The sequence below is a fragment of the Carcharhinus amblyrhynchos genome, chromosome 13 (genome assembly GCF_965287045.1).
Source record: "Carcharhinus amblyrhynchos chromosome 13, sCarAmb.v2.hapA, whole genome shotgun sequence".
In the NCBI taxonomy this organism is placed as follows: domain Eukaryota; kingdom Metazoa; phylum Chordata; class Chondrichthyes; order Carcharhiniformes; family Carcharhinidae; genus Carcharhinus; species Carcharhinus amblyrhynchos.
Window position 1 is genome coordinate 5,862,708 of NC_137336.1, and position 17,932 is coordinate 5,880,639.

At 40.6% G+C, this 17,932-nt stretch overlaps 1 protein-coding gene across 1 annotated transcript in view; it reads right to left on the minus strand.

Annotated features, from left to right (window-relative positions):
* Positions 1-2,309: 2,309 nt before the first annotated feature.
* Positions 2,310-17,932, minus strand: part of LOC145351623 (protocadherin Fat 4-like) — a 101,874-nt gene continuing 86,251 nt past the window's right edge. Inside the window, exons 8-9 of the mRNA XM_080201195.1 lie at positions 17,555-17,665; positions 2,310-5,532 (exon numbers count right to left, since the gene is read on the minus strand). Coding sequence (XP_080057321.1) covers positions 5,318-5,532; positions 17,555-17,665 — 326 coding nt within the window. The 3' untranslated portion in view covers positions 2,310-5,317. The remainder of the gene's footprint in view (positions 5,533-17,554; positions 17,666-17,932) is intronic.

The window sequence follows — 17,932 nt, forward strand, 5'->3', positions numbered from 1 at the left end:
TCAAGAGGAATTTTTGAAATCAATATGGATAAATAAAGGAAGCATTTTCTTAGCTTTGGGAAATGTGTGGGGGAAGTGGAACTAATTGGATTGCTCTTGGAGGTATGATAAACAAAATGCCCTCCTTCTGTGTACGATCCTATGTTGCAGACATTAGGTGGGATTTTCCAATCCCCCCCCGCACCCAGACTGAAAAATCTTGCTACAGGTCAGCAGTGGTCCATCACACTGTGCATCCCACCTGCAGTGCCTTCTGCAGCAAGCAGGACTAGACGATTTACCCCATTGAGCTGTAATCTGGCCTGCAATGCAATGAGACATAGGAAGCTCTACGTCATTTCACAGTTGATTCTCTTTGAAGGTTTGAAATGTGAAAAGGAAACAAAAGGACATTAGGTCAAAGATCTGCTTTGGGCTCTTATCTGTATCAGCAGATTTTAACCATTTGAAGTGCTACATATTCTCTCAAGCCTATTCCTTGAAAGGGAAGGGGGAAGAGCCATTGATCCTGTTTATAATTATTATTGTGGACACTGGTGGAGGACAGGACCAGGCCTGATTGCTGCATAATGCTGTAATTTCACCATCAAGACTCATACAGGAGGAATAGATACTTTTTTAATTATTGGAATAAAGCTGACACCCAGGCAACTCACACCAGCCAGAGTCAATGCCGTCAAAAAATAAGATTAATTGGATGTGAATTCCTTGTACAAAATCAAAATGCTCCATGCAGCAGTATTCTTAACTGTACTTAGCTGACATTAACCAAAAAACAGGGAATGAGACACAATTAGAAATTAGCGTTATGTGGAATGATCTGGAATGTACTGACTAAGGGGTGATGGAGACGGATTCAATCATTTATTCCCTTCCAAAGGGAATTTGATCAACACTTGAATGAAAATGAATTGCAAGTCAACAAGGAAAGGGCCAGCGAAAGGGAACTGGTGAAATTGTTCTTGCAGAGAGCCAGCAAGGGCTGAATGGTCACCTTCTGTGTTCTCACCGTTCTCTGAATTTAGGGATGCTAGTGATGAGAAAATTTAACACAGGAGCATCAGAGACAGGAGCAGGAGTCAACCAAACAGCTCTTCAGCCCCACTCCACCATTCATTGATTGCTGCTGATTTTCATCTTCAACTCCCCATTCTCACCCATTCCCCATATTCCACGATTCCCTGAGAGAAACAATGGAACAAATGCAACAATGGACAACTCTCTCGGGCAGAGGATTCCAAAGATTTACTGCTCTTGGAAAGAAGTTATTTTTCCTAATCTCTGCCCAAAATAATTGTCCCCTAATCCTGAGGAATTTAGAACAAAGAACAAAGAAAGTTACAGCACAGGAACAGGCCCGTCGGCCGTCCAACCCTATGCCAATCATGATGCCCTAACTAAACTAAAACTAACTAAACTAAACTGCCCTTACTCAGTCCATATCCCTCTATTCACTCCCTCTTCATACACCTATCCAGAAGCTTCTTAAATGTTAGTCAAATGCTTGCTTCCACCATCTCTTCGGTAGCACACTCTCTGCAGGAAAATCTTCCCCTGCACATCTCCCTTAAACTTTCTCCCTCTCACCTTGAACCTGTGCCCCCTTGTAATTGACACTGCAATCCTGGAAAAAAGCCTCTGACTATCCACCCTATCTATTCTTCTCATAATTTCATAGAATCATAGAATGCTGCAGTGCAGAAGGAGGCCATTTGGCCCATTGAGTCTGCACCAACCTCAATCGCTCCCAGGCCCTATCCCCAGAATCCCATGCATTTACCCTAGCTAGTCCCCCTGACACTAAGGGTCAATTCAGCATGGCCTATCTACCTAACCCGCACATTTTGGACTGTAGGAGGAAACTGGAGCACCTAGAGGAAACCCATGGAGACACAGGGAGAATGTGCAAACTCCATACAAATAGTGACCAAAGCTGGGAATCGAAGTTGGATCCCTGCTGCTGTGAGGCAGCGGTGCTAACCATTGTGCCACCATGCCGCCCAAAGACCTTTTAAAATTGTTATTGGGGAGAACTTGTTTTCAGAATGAAACATCTTTGGAATGATCTATAAGATAAAAACGTTAATGGCAAATCATTTTTAAGGTACAGCTGGGTGTTAGGGTGAGACAATTTATGTGAGGGAAGAGTTTCATAGTATAAATATCCTTTCTTTGCCCTCATTTTCTCATGTTATTTTATATGCCCTTGGTTATCTGAAAATATAACACAGTAATGTATTACAAAACTGAATTTGTCAGTCAGCCCCATTGAGAGAGAACCTTGGAACATCAAAACACAGAAACAATGGTTGGATTAAAGGAATAATTTTAATGGAAAGACTGAAGTTAGAGCAAAACATTACCATTATAGTCTACTGCAATTAAAGGAAAGCAAGATTTTTGCACGAGGATTACAGCAATTTAGTTTTGAAGTAAAATACAGAGCACAATATACTCACTGGTTGTAATACGGGCTATTATACTGATGTTAGCAATGACAAGCAAACTTCAGAAATAGACAAGTACATTATTATAAAGAATCTACCACTTTATGTTCCACTACTGTAGGATTATTGTACTTAAAAAGCAGTGTATAAGAAATCTACAACACCACAGTATAATTGTAATAAAACAAGTTTTAGCAAAAAACATCAAAAAACTACAAAGAGATTCACAATGTCTCCAGATCTAATTCAGTCTTTTAATTTTTCTAAGAAATAGGACAGATACTTGTATATGGATATATTCATATTCAATACTCACAGGACACATTCAGCATGCCTACATATTAAATCAGCTACAGACTACCTCTCTTGCACTGGCTACCAAGGCTTTAATCTCAAAGCTATGGCTGATTGATCCAGTTTTAGAGGAAATATGTTATAGATGTTATAGGATTATCGCGAGTTTTTAAATAAAGTTAAATGATAGGACTTTGACACTGTAAATAGTTCAAGTCCCTGTTCCACAAAACATTAGCCCCATTCACATCTGCCACCTAACTGGAATTGAACTGGATCACCCAATTTCTTTTCCCCATTCCCAATTTATTTATTTTTTTCCTGTCCTTTGTTTTCCCCTCTCCTGAAGGCACTGACTCACTGGCTGAAGGCAGGAGTCCATGGGTGTAGCCTGCACTCCCATACCTTGTCCCAGTGATACTCTCCACATGGACCTTCTGGTAGTGGTTCTCAGGCTGAAGTTAGGAGCAGGAAGGCCAGGTGATTGTTCCTCGCTGAGCTCAGGATGCTGAAGCTCTCTCCTTACTATCTGTACTGAGGTCAGTTGACAGTAAAGACTAGACTGGCAGATCTTAACATTGTTCAACATTGTTGAATGAATGATAATGAGTCTGCAACACGCCCTATATCTCCACCAGATTTTATTCCACTCTGATAGAAATAAAAATCTAGAGAGAGGTAACTGGGCTTGCTAACTTGCTTATCATCTATTTTCCACAATCAGTCAAAGATCTACCTCAAGTCTGGAAATTTTAAACTTTGAAGTAGACATGAAAAACATTCTCCCTTCCATGTCTCATGAGGTGGAGGTATTACTAATTTGTTGATGAATTTTCATCTTCAGTAAAGGATATCTCAGAACACAAGCCAGGATTTGATTCTGTGCCTCTGTCTGATCCAAACCCCAACTCCATCCCACCCTGTCCAGTTCCGGGTCTTTCAATAGGTGGCGACCCTAACCCCATTAATAACTTTTTTTTGGTATTTCATTTTACTCTTTTTCTTCTTTTTTTTTCACTCCCCATTTCTTTCCCTTGCAAGAGGCCTTGTTCCATTGTCTACATCAGGCAGATAAAAAGGGTACTCAGTCATGACCCTTCTGAATGCCTACAACCATCTGAGGATCAGATGGCATTCCAAAGGAGTGGGATGGACAATGTTACGTGCTTGGCCAGATACTGTTTCTAATTAGCACTCCATGGAAACACAGGACTAAGGAATAGGCCATTTGGCCTTTCAAGCTTGCCCTGTCATTTGATAAAATCATGGCTGTTCTATCTGGCAATCCTGTCTGACACCTAATGCAGTTCAACAATTGGAGGAAATCAAGCCTCAGTTATTTTCCTTTTTCACTTGCTTGTTTCTCTTTGCTCTTTTCTGATCCATTTCACCCGCACCCCTCAAAGCTAAATATGGGGTGTTAAACAGTGAATAAATTACAGAAAATGTAATGCAAGCAATAACCCTCAGCAACATGCACAATGACAAAATGGACTCTTAAAGTGTTCCTTAATCTATGTTAAGGCTGCGTGACATTTTGGACTGAATAAATGGAGACACAATACAATGAATGGTTGACTGAATTAAAATAGTTGCTGCCAGCATTTGTGTTACAGCTGCTTACAGAAGGGAATGGGTTTTCTTTAAACATTTTCCTTAATTTCCCTCCATCCTGATGGTGATGGGGGAATCAATCTTCCATTTCTCCAGGAAAGGCACAATTTCTCCATGACTTACATTTGGAAAGTTCTCTCTCCTCAACTGGCAAGTAATGGAGCACGGTGGGTCTATGCCAATGGTTCACATTATATGGCCCAAGGGCTATTAGCAGCTTATCTCCTCCTTACCAGAGAACCTCAGAAAAGTTGCTCCTTCCATCTGTTTCTAGACTTTTGGTTACAGCCATCCCAGGTGTGGATGGACATCCATCACTTCTTGAAATATGCAAAGCATAGCTAGCCAAGGGCAATCCCTGCAGCAGAACTGAATTTAGGAGCCGACTATGTAACTCACAGAGGGGGAGATCAGTCCCATCAGTTCACAGTACACTATGTTGGACTATTTCCAAAGTCTATCCTTAGTCAAGCCAATGCTAGGGTTTGTACCTCATTGACAAAAATATAGTAGCACTGGCCTGATACCAATTTTCTTTGTGACTTATGCCAGCATTCCTGGAAGGTTCCATGTGGTTATGATATTCAGAATCACACTACATAGTCAGGAGTAAGTTGCCTTAATCTTTGGATTGCCAAGGAAAGGAAACTGCTTCACACCTTTAGGCATATTGACCACCTTAAACAGCAGAGCATGTGCAGTTTGCCATTCTTCCCTTTGAATGGCTTGTTTTAATTGAAGATTACTGAAGCATTCTGGACATGCTCATTGGAAATGTAATTAAAAAAACTCCATTCCCTTTCAAACTAATACTTAGTGCAGCAAAGGACCTGCTCTGGCCCAGTGATTTTTTTTTAAGTGACATTTAGTAATTTATTTAAAAAAAAAACGTGCTTCAGTCATGCAGCTCCATTTTATAATTCTCACCATTGTATTCAACTCCATTCTGCTTCCTCTTCGCTTTATTTACCACCCTTCTTCTTCTTCCCAAAAGTAATGAAGGATTTCTTCCCTTCACGCTCAGTAGTTGACTTCCCGGACAGCATGGTGGTGGTCCCGGGAATGTAGACGTTGTGTAGATAATCATTGGCCTGGTGGTGAGCAGGGAACTTCACCGCAAGCCTGGGTGTCCAACTCTGGTCTCCTGCCACCCGAACTGGAGATGCCTCTATGATCTCTGTAAAGGAGATTTTGAGTAAAACATCAGTTATTATCCCAGCGCTGGACAATAATGGGAGATTGCTTTCGCCTCCCATATGGTAATGAGAGAACTGCCCAAGCTTCATTTTTTTTTCTTGCTCTTCAGTTTGGCACTATGGGGAATTGTTACCTAGTCTGTGATTAGAAAGCCAGTGAATGGATGCTTGAAAACGCAATTTTATTCCCAAAACTAAAATGCCACTTAATTGTGTCATTTACTTTTACATTTTCCATGAAGGGAATCTTACAGGAAAATCTCCCTTTTTTTTGTGTTCTCTTTATATTAGCAACCTGTGTCAATACCTTCCAGCTGAGGACATCACTGCCACCAGTATCCCCACAAAACTGCCTTAGAACAAACCTCCTTAACATGGGTCCTTGATACCTAGAAGCATTTTGGTGACCTTGTCTTTTGAGGTCAGAATGAGCTTCACAAAGTGCAATTATTAAAATGATTTACTTCATTGGCAGATGTTTTTCTTTCCTGACTAAAATGTATGAAAGAAAAGAAAGATTTGTATTCGAACAACATCTTCATGTCTTCAGAGCATCCGCAAGTATTTCAAAAAATATCAAAAACCTTGAGACGCAGGGAACTCAGCTGGCAATTTTTTTCACAGCAAGATCTTACAAGCAGCAATAGCATAATGACCTGGTAATCTCTGATAGGAATGTTAATTAAAGAATAAACAGGGAGAAATCCCCTACTCCTCTTTGAATTGTGTAAGTGGAAATCTGATGTCCAACTGAGAGGCGGACAGGGTCTTCACTCAATGTTTCATCTGAAAGATGGTTATGAATACGGCAAAATAATGTGTTATGAAAGAAAACTTTTTCAAATTGGCAGCAATTGAAGAAAAAAAAGAAAATGCCCATAAAAGGTCGGGGAAGTCCAAACTCTTCATGCAATCCTAACTAGATCAATATCTGGAGCTATAGCCGCCATGATTTCAAGATGCTATGCAAGTTCAAGGATGTTCTATAAAGTACTAAGCACTGTTCTTTCTTTTGCAATCTGAAAGCATTCTCTAAACCAACAGTTCACGGCTCAAAATATTCCACTCCTCATTCTATATCGATTTGTCAAAGCTTTCCTTTTCTTCCAAAAATGGTAAACTTCAGCCTAATGTTTTCAACCATAAAAAGTTTGTGGAGATATTCTCGAGCTATTGAAATAAAATTGGGCCCCGATGATCTTGAAGCTAATCCTGCTCCATTTTGGTGGGTATGTGGTGGCTACTCCATGTTCAGGTGTGAACAATGCTTCCCAGCCCTTTTCCTGGTGAAGTTCTGTTGTTGGAGTGGAGGTCAGGTCATGACAACAAGACCTCTGAATCATATCAGAAACAGCTGGATGCTCTGATGGTGGGGCTTTGGTGGAAAGATGACCAGAGACCCTTTGTGAATGGATGAACTCAGAGTGGCCAAATGGCCTTTGTCATCTATTTTTATCTTAGGGCTGTAGCATCTAAGATCAAGGTCAAGCTGTGCTTTACTTCAGTGCAACCTTTCTATTTCCAAATAAGAAATTCATGTGAATGTCTCCAGCAGTTGCATGCCTTGGAATTCAATTCTTGTAGAATCCCAAAGTGCAGGAGGAGGCCATTTGGCTCATCAAGCCCACACTGACAACAATCTCATCCAGGCACTCTCCCTGTAACATCATATATTTGACGTGCAAACCCCTGATATTAAGGGTATTAGCAAGGCCAATTAACCTAACCTGCACATATTGGACGGTGGGAGGAAACTGGATCACCTGGAGGAAATCCAGGCAGATGCGGGAAGAACAGGCAGGCTCCACAAAGACAGCCACCCAAGGCCAGAATTGAACCCAGGTCCCTGGCATTGTGAGGCAGCAGTGCTAACCACTGTGCTACCGAGCCGCACACCTGTTTCGTACGCTAATACTCATGAATTGGTAATGTAAATATTTAAGATTATATTTCTTAAGCAAAACAATTAATATCTCATCATTTCTGTGGGAGAGCAGAGATAGCTTTGCCAAATACTAATCTATTTGATTTAAAAGAGGATTACTCTCTCCTGGATTAACGCACAGTCACCACTGCAAATGAAAGAGCAAAGCAGATCTCTCCTTGCAAGTTTGGATTATGTAAAAGATTTGGCACAACAGGAACATGTTGTGAAGCAATGTACTGCTGCTAGATATTTATTCGCAGCGCAGTAGCTGCTCATTAGTGAGCATTCCTTTGTCTAATGGAAGGCACATACAGAAATAAATAAGTTTCTCTTAGGGACTGCCTAGTTAGTTCTTGCTGAATGGATTTAGCAGGAAAGGTCAAGATTCTTCACCTGTTTTGTGGTCTTCCGCGGCACAGAGAAAAAAAATTTTATGAAACATGCACCTGACACACAAACAGGGAAGGCCACCCCAGTTTGATCCGCTGGTTTTATATTGATGTCAGCTGAGGCAGCAATAGAGGTGCCCATGATCACTAAGTAGTGACTCCCGCTGAAAAGCGTGTTTTCACTGATGCGGGAAAGTCACATCAGGACCACATGTGACCTGCATAATGGATCAGTCAACACTTTTGTCCAGACTTTTACAAGAAACAATATTTTTCACTGTTTGTCAATACATGTGACAATAATAAATCAAATGAAATCACTTGAGTGAGATGCGGTAACACGGACAGCTCAAACCAAACATCAGCGGGAGTCAGTGCCTCAGTCACCAAGAGAGCGAGTCAAATTTAGATTCACAAAATAAATAGAAATGGTGCAACATTGAGAAGAATAAATAGGTCCCTGACTAGATGGAACTGTATACCTGCCTCCCAATCCTTCAATCATTAAATGGTCTGATGGAATGCACTAGATTGACTTCAGGGATGAGAGGGTCGTGCTACGAGGAGAGAATGAATAAAATAAACTAATGTACTCTGGATTTTAGAGGAACGAGAGGTGATATCATTGAAACTTATAAAATTTTTGAAGAGATTTGTAGTGTAGATGCTGAGAGGCTTTTTCTTCACTTTTGAAACATTGAACTAGGAAGTCATAATCTCAGGATAAGGGATTAGTTATTTAAGTCTCACGTGCGGAGAAATTCCTTTGACATTCTCTGCTCCAGAGAATCCTGGCTGCTCAGTTGTTAAATATATTTAACACTAAGGGGATCAAGAGATATCAGTATAATGGGGGTATATTGAATGGCAGAGCAAGCTCAAGGAGCCAGATGATCTACCCCAGTTCCTTTTTTTTGCGCTTAAAAAAAATTCAACTGCTTCTACATCGATGGATGTTTCAAGGAGAGTTTCCATTTCAAAATGTTCCTTTTGGTCACCCAATATTTTAACATTATTTTAGGACACCTATGTCCTTTAGGGAACAAAATCTGCCATCCTTTACCTGGTTTGGACTACATGTGACCCCAGACCCACAACAGTGTGGTTGGCTCTTGAGTGCTCTCAAAGTGTATTTAGGATGGGCAACAAAAAAAAAACTGAATCCACATTCCATGCACAAATATACAAAATGAAAAGGTGAGGAATTTTAATGATTTGTTGAAAGCTGTGGAATAAAATGCAGGATATTTGAATCATATAAATGGATTTCCATAAGGATGTGAATCTATATTTTGCTTTCTTTATGGAATTTTTTTGTTCCTTCAATTTTCCTCCCACTTCACCTTCCTCTCCTAAAGGCACTGACTCCTGCTCCCTCAGTGCTAGCTGCTGCCCTTTGGTTCATTGTTCTAATTGCCACGTGAAACTAGTGAGTATTTCAGACTGTTTGGAGCATCACAAAAGGGGCCATTTCTACTGCCGTCTCAGAGGGCTCAGTACAGACCACGGACTGGACATGGGACCTTCCTTGTCTGTGTCACTCAATACACAAGATCAATCAAAAAACATTTTCCAGCTTAGCCATTGGGGTTTAGTCCCATTCTGGCATTATGGACCTTTGGTCTGGTTCCTTCAATGAATCCCTAGAATTTAATGAATAACATCAAAAGAGTTAACAAATTAATATTTAACACAGATAGGAAAAGTAGCCTTCATGTTTCTTGCTTGTAGTGGTGGATTCCCAAGCATTTGGGAATGGAAAAGTGATAACAGGTACAAACCACCTCCGTATAAAATGTCGTTAAAAACTTAATGGCCTTGAAATTATGTCAGATTAATGAAATTGCATTAATTTGGTAGAAGCCATAACTTACTTATTTCAAATGGATTAATACCTCCGTTAAACAATTGAGGAGAAGGTTAAGCAGCAACACACCAACATATAAATAGGATCATTGAGAGCTATTGTGCAAAAGGGTTAGTGCAATTATTTTGTGCTCAAGGCACAGATCGAAGCGCATATCAGGAATTCAAGTGTAGTGGTTACCGTGTCTGATTTGCAGCCCGTGGACCATGCAGGCTGGCAATAAGAGGTGCACTGAACTCCACGCTTGAATTACTGATACGTGCTCCACTTGTATGAAACTCTGTAAAGAAGATAACAGAAGATACATAAAGTTAAACGTTCACTTTTGTTGCAAAAATGCATCTGGGAGTACGTTCGACACATTCAACAATTCAAGCTTTTTGACAGAACAAGAGCAGCAACAACAACAACAATGGCAACAGTGAATTCAATCTAATATTTTAACTCAAGAAAAATCCAAATGCAATTCACAGATTGAGGTTGACAAATACTCATCTGGTCATCCAAAATCAGAGTATTTGTGAAAAAAAGAGACATGCTGTTGAAGCTTTTCATCTTGCACTCATCAGGACAGATTCACAAGAGCAACAATTGTGAAGAGAACAATAATTTATGCTGCATGAGAAGAGAGTGCTGATTCATTGGAAAGTAGACTCTGATTGGTAGAGGTATTGTCATGTAAAATGCACCAGGAAACAGTTAACTGCAAAACTTTTGTTTAAATTCAAACTCGGCAAGTCAATTTGCCAATACATTTCCATTAGGAATCTATGCGGGAATGGCTGCCCCTCCAGCTTCTGTTTAGGGGAAAAGGGAGAAATATGTTGGCACATTCCTTCCATCTGCAAAGGCCAAGTGTGATTATGTGTGTCTTCTCGCATGTGCAAGTGAGCCACACTGCGAGCCCGACTAATAATCATAAATTGGTTTTCAGTTTAATCCTTAGCACAATCAGAATTGTTTAGCAAGTGCTGTCTGATCAAGGAATCACTTCTAATGATGGACACTACTGTTGTGTAGGTGGTGTCAGTACAGAGAAAATGGGTCACATGACTTGAGGGATCAATGGAAACTGAGTGTGAGTGATTACGTCAGAAGGTGGGAACCTCTATCTGTTGGAATCAGCCATGAAATAATCATGTAAGGACTGGAGCTCAGCTCCAGTGCAGCTTAGAGCTGCAACTCTCCCGTACCAAGTTTCTCTTTTCAATAAATATCTTTTGTTCTGAATAAAGCCTGAAATCTCTTGACCATGCCATAGCATAACAACTGTGTTTTGAGTTTTCCAAGCATGAGCTTGCTGTGTACAGTTAGTATTTTGCCTGGTGTGAACAGCCAGAGGAATGCGCTGTTTGATATGATCTGCCAGTCTTTGGGACACATGACCAGCACTGAAATTTATATAACACATCACTCCTTTGTGTGACAGGCAGAATATTTCTTTGGCTTGAAGGCAGTATCCTATTAGTGGGACATACTACTGGTATTGCTATTACATACAGCAGCATGAAACAGCAAGCTTTACCATTGCTAAAATTTTTGAGATGTTTTACTTTTCCATCTGAGGTAGACTGGGCACCTTTCAGGACCCAAAAGGGCAGCCTTAGACTTATTCATGAGTTTTTGTGGTATACAAGGAGCAATGGTCTGATCAGGGTATCTGTTCTCCCACAGGCTTTGATGTACACTTTTACAGCATCCATCTTGCAAAGAGTCATAGAGGTTTACAGCATGGAAACCAGCCCTTTGGCCCAACTTGTCCATGCTGCCCTTTTTTTTAAACACCTAAATTAGTCCCAATTGTCCACATTTGGCCCATATCCCTCTGTACCCATCGTACCCAGGTAACTATCTAAACGCTTTCTAAAAGACAAAATTGTCTTTTGTGCATGGTGATCAGAGGCTCGGCTCCTATTTATGAGGTTACTGACAAGGCCTATCTAACCAGGAAGGTGGGCTTGTGGTAGACAGCTATAGAGAACTCATTGGCAGATTTCTCAATAAATGCATCGAGGAGAGGGAACCAATTTGAATGCTTCATCTCAAAGGTGAATTTGAGAGCAGGAATGAGTCCATTATAATGTTTGTGAAGAGTTGGGCCTACAGGGGATCCCATGGCAACACCATCTATTTGGACATACATGGTGTCATCAAAACTGAATTCAACTGCAAGAGTTGCTGAGTTCATAAATTCATAAACATCCAGGTCACCTAGATAGATATGGTCATGCAGTCCTGGAGTGGTACATTGGTGGCAATGTCAATCGAGCCCAAATCCTGCAAGGTATGCAAGCCCTGTATGGTCTTTACGAAGGTGAAGGAATCTTTCACCATTTATGTGGAAACTGCTCCAAACTGGTTGCCTACAATTTGGCTAAGTCATGCTGTGCTGATGTGCAGAACCAGTCATGGATAAGACAGGGCAGAAAGGGACATCATCCGGATGGGTGCAAGCTAAAAAACAGCATTTCACTTTTTTCATCAATATTCAAGATAGAGGTAGATAAGAGACAGAATACCCAGCCACAAGAGAGACATTAGGCCAAATGATCTAATGTTTGGTGGAAAACAGATTTTAAAATTTTTTTTAAGGTGAAGTGAGAAGTGGAAAGACAGACAGCTTTTGAAAGAGGATGCTGAAGAGGATAAATGAAGGCTCTGCCGCCAATGATGGGCAAATAGGTGCGGAATGTCGCACAAGGTCAGAGTCTGAGGTGTAAATTGTGAGTGAGGGGACAATGTCTTTGAGATTAGATAAGGCAATTGCCGTGTATGTATCTGTAGATAACAACAGGGACCAATAACAAATTAGATTTCTAGAATGCACCATGAACAAAGAATATTCCAAAGTGCTTCACAGATTGCAATAATGAAAATCGACTGCATGAGTGTGTATGTATATGTGTGTGTGTGTGTGTGTGTGTGTGTATTTGTGTATGCTTGTGTGTGTGTGTGTGTGTGTGTGTGTTTGTGTGTGTGTGTGTGTGTGTGTGTGTGTGTGTGTGTATGTGCATTTGTGTGTGTGCGCATCTGTCTTCGTGTGTGTGTGTGTGTATGTGTTCTCTGCGTCTACTGGTCTGTGTGTGTGTATATCTGTGTGTGTTTGTGTGTTGTGTGTGTTCTGTGTGTATGTTATCTGTTTGTGTGTGTTCTGTGTGTGTGTGTTCTGTGTGTGTGTGTGTTCTGTGTATATATGTGGGGGGGTGGGTTGTGGGGGGCTTCAGTTTGTGTTAAGACATCAACATTTCTGACAGGCCTGGGAGGAGGTACTGAAGAATTGACTTCAGTATTCCTGCGTGGAAGAATTTGTGACTCCTCTGAGGCTGGATATCAATCAAGAATGACAATGTTTTTTAAACATGTAGAGTTCACAACACATATAACTAAAATACTTCTTGAGATATGAGTGACTAATATATACAATGACATATTTAACTTTTTTAAAATTACCTATTTTTATCCTTCCAATTTTTGCTTTCTGCCCTGAAGAATTACTCTACTGGATGTAATGATATTTATAATTATATTGGTGAGGATTTACTCTGGCATTTTTAATGAAATCCAAACCATATTTTCTGTTCTTTTATAAATGGTTAAAAACGTTACGCAGACAGATTTAGTATGAATGCATTACACATGAGTGGGAGAAGAACGCCAGTAAGGTAATTGACCCTATTCTCTCATAATGTGATACAATCACCAGAAATAGTGATGAGAAAAAATCTTCGCAAATACATTTATAACATAGCTACATAAAGCAACCAAAGGAATTTTAACTTCAATAGATCTGAAGGGAAGGGTAGGAAAATAATAATGGAAATCAAAATACAAAAAAAAATTCATTTTCCAACATAGAGACAAATTAATTGCACAACATGGTTACAGAAACATTAAATTATTGTAGCTCAGACACACTGGAATTGCTGGTGTACTTTGGGACATTTCATATAGGCTGTCCCTGTCAGGTGCTCTCAAAGAATGAATGGCAGCATCTTTGATATTTCAGAAGAACTGCATAAGCACATTTCTCAACACCTTGTGTCAGAAAGACAGAAAATCCATCTACGGCCATTAGTAACATCATCTATGACAAGCAGCTGGAGTGTACGGACCACCTATGCATATTAATGGTGCCCAAGCCATAGTGAAAGAAGAACCTTGTGCAATGCATGCAACACAGTGGGGGATTAGTTTGGAGAACAGGGTTCAGGTATTTGCATCCACTACAAGGCTGATGCAAGAACGGCCAATGCATCTAACTAAGTTAGTTCATTGATTCAAAATGTTGGGGGATTTGGCTATCAAATTCATGCACCACAGCAAACCAATCCTTTACCCTTTTGTGCTGTATTCATGGCTGATCAGATTTGGAAACGATTCATGAACCTAGGCATTTGCCAGAATGGGAATATTTATGCATCACAGTTTCCCCAATGGGTAAGTGGGTACAGTTGCAGCAAACTGTATATTGAACTGTGCAGAGGTTCCCTGGGCTCTGCTGAATTAGCTGAATTCAACCTGAGCAGTAGCTGAGGTTCTACATTTTGCTTCATCGTTCCTATGCTAGGAAGAGAAAAAGAAAGAACTTCCAGTTATAAAGTACCTTATCACATCCCTGGCAAGCATCGCAAAGCCAACACTGAATTACAATCACTGTTGTTACGCAGGCAAATGCGGCAGCCATTTTGCACACAATGTCCCACAAAGAGCAATGAGATGAGTGACCAGGTATTCAATAACGCTAGCGTTAACCTTTCAGCTCAAAGACCTTTCTTGACCTATGTTGCCTTATTGTTTATGAAAACAAGTATCTTTAACTGAATATCATTACCATTTGTTGTACAATATATATGAGTGCTCTGCCCAATACCAATTTTCAATGAGTTAAGCTAACTTTGCACTGACTGTGCATTTGCGAATGATGTGTTCTTCAAAATGTTAATGTAGAGCTAATTAACTCTATTTATTTATTATACTCCTGTTGTAATCCTGTGGGAAATTCAGTGCACTGAATACAGGCATAAGGCCTGCCAAAGTTACTTTCTGAACACGCTGAACAGCTGCCAGGAATGAAACAACAATTTGTCAGAATTAGATGTAAATTTAGTCCAAGAGGTGAAAGAACTAAAGTACTAACTTTCCTTACCCCCCGCCCCTCCCCCCCCCCACACTAGTACTGCTATCCATTAATCCTCTGAATATTCAGTGCTGGGTTTTCCTCATTGACATTGCTCTTTCTGCCTGGGTCCTTTCTATTTTGGAACCAAAGCTCTTTACACAATCCTCTTCCTGGAATCCATTCCTTTTCATGAGTTCCACAATACAGATTTCATTTTTCACTCAATTTCTCTTTGTTTCTAAGATTAAAAAAAAACTATTGAGTCACTACATCTCTCTAACTTGTCTACTTCACTCAGCCCAGTCCCTAAAGTACAACAACGTGGATTGTATGTGTACAGTTAATCACTGATTGCAACATTACCTTCTGTGTACATGCTGTTGTTGCGTCAATTTTGTATAGCGGGTTAAGTCAGGAAAATGCAATCAGTTTGCGTGTCTTTCTGGTTTATAACACCATGTATATGTGGCTACATATAGCCTTTAATCTCTTAGCTCTTCCAAATTTTATTGCAAAAGGGAATTTCTCTCATGATTGTGGTGTCCATTCAACAATTTTCAGTCTCGCCTCTACTGGTCTGAATGAACTGTGCTGCAAATCTGTGCACTTGCCTAAAGTGTGTTTTACTGCAGTACTCTAGCTCAGCAATATATAAAGCTTGATATAATACCACTCAGCTTATTCAATGCAATAATCTATGTCTGTCTATCCTTACACTCATCACCTTTGTTTTGGTTTCTCCTAAATTCATTAAAAACTGATTGCCTCCTGCTGTATCCAGACATTTTTTTATCTTCATGTTGACTAATTTGAAAGCTTTGAAAATATATGTTGTTCTTCAAGTGGGAATGAATTTGTCAGATTTGTTAGCAGAAACTTAACTGCGTGCGATGAATGAATGTGCTTAAACTATGTAAATTACGTAGAACAGGTCATTAACATTATTGTATCATATATTAGCACGTCCATAATTACAAAATACCTACAGGTACCTAACCAGAGTCAATGAGTTGCCTGGAATATAAATATGGTCACAACACATGGGTACAATGTCCATTACTTAGAATCATAGAAACCCTACAGTGCAGAAAGAGGCCATTTGGCCCATTGGGTCTGCACCAACCACAATCCCACCCAGGCTCTACCCCCATATCCCTACATATTTACCCGCTAATCCCTCTAACCTACGCATCTCAGGACTTGAAGGGGCAATTTTTAGCATTTTTAGCAAATTTAAATTTTTTAACCCACACATCTTTGGACTGTGGGAGGAAACCGGAGCACCCGGAGGAAACCCACACACACATGAGGAGATTGTGCAAACTCCACACAGACAGTGACCCAAGCTGGGAATCGAACACAGGTTTCTGGAGCTGTGAAGCAGCAGTGCTAACCACTGTGCTACTTAATCTTTTAGTTATAACTTAACGAATCTGAAGTGCTACCTGTCAATTAGTATTCTTATGAGTTTTATAAAGGACAAAATAAGCTGTGTTACCCTGTTAGTTCTCATGATAGAGTATTGAACTCGGAGGAGGGTCATGTGTAAGGGAAAACTGAATGCTGTAAAAAGGAAAATGTTGATTGTTTGTCAATCCACTTTCTACTCCTGTCATTGACCAATTTGACCTTATTATTGTCCAGTTTCCATCTCTGAAATTTACTGTGTCAGACCCAGACCCAGAGTGCTCTCTTCCCTAGTTTTGAATCATATCTTTGGCCAACATAAAAGCTCGGCCATTTCCCATGGGCTCAGTAATTCAGAAATGGGGACTGGGTTAAACCTCATTGCAGCAGACCCCTCTCACAGGACAAGGACTACAGAAAATCACAAAGGGCTCAGGGAACCTACCCTTCCTGCGAGACATACCTTGCATTATGATGTTAGAGTTTTGGTGAAACCTGTGACTGTATTGTTGTTCACCTGGAGCAGGACAGTGAGATAATGGGAAAGCACAGGACGAAGACACAAAGAGGAGAAAAATGCCAGACGATTACAAGTAAAAAGTAAAGTTCCTCAATGGCACAGGACACCGTCTACTATAAAGTTGTTTCACAGAGAGCACAAAAGTCCCTGGCTCAGTCACTGAGTTGTGTTGAGTCAGCTGACCTCAGCTGGGGTGAGGTTGTAGGGATGCTACAATCACCCTCAGGGTTATTGGAGGTATAAGGGAGAAAAATAATCATTCAGGGTTATGATCCCTGATTGCCCTCTGAGCATTTGCATTGGACAGTGCCAAAGCATGGACATCAGAAAAGGACAATAACCATGAGGCATGGGTGCCCAATGAAGCTAAATAGCCCACTGACTCTCATTGTAGAAGTCTATAATTGAAGAGTAACCGGGTGGATGAGACTAAGGAGGGCTGCCATCAAGGGCTGGCACCATCAGGAGGGTGGGGAGAAAAATAAAAGTGGCATGTAATAAAACTGAGAAATGTTTGTGTAGCAGCAGCCATACAAAGCTCTGGAGCCAGCAAGAGCAGCCTTGTACAATGAACATATTGATGGTTACGATCTTGGCAGCAGAGCAATGACTGAAGACCTAATGAAAACGTACCAGAGGATCAAGTGCAAAAGCCAGCGTTAGTAATCATCAGTAACAACTTTCAAGAACCACCAAGTACGGTAACAACTTTGAAAGCAAAGCAGAGGGAAGCCCTGGTGATGAGCTTCACCAGGTCTTGGCTGAGGGGCTCACCTCGGGGGATCAGATACTGACTTCGCAAGGTTCCTGGTACGTGAGCGCCTAGCGTCATCTGCAACTGCATTCGTGGAGCTGTCCGTGGTAGTGTCCACCCGTCTCTACCGGCTGATGGAGGGTACATGGAGGCGGGAAACGTGGGGAGAAATATAAAGAAATCAGGGAAATAAATGCAAAAAATAAGTAAGTCGTGAAGTTATGCAGAAATTATAGCACCTGCTGCGGAAAGGGATCATGGCAATTAAATAAAAAGTAACCTTGAATGAGCATAGCAAATTTAAAGGGGAAAAAGGTGCATTGTAACACAAGAAAAAGTGGAAAGGCTTTAAGCAATAAAGTGAGCATAATGCATGTGATAATAAGAAACCCACTCAG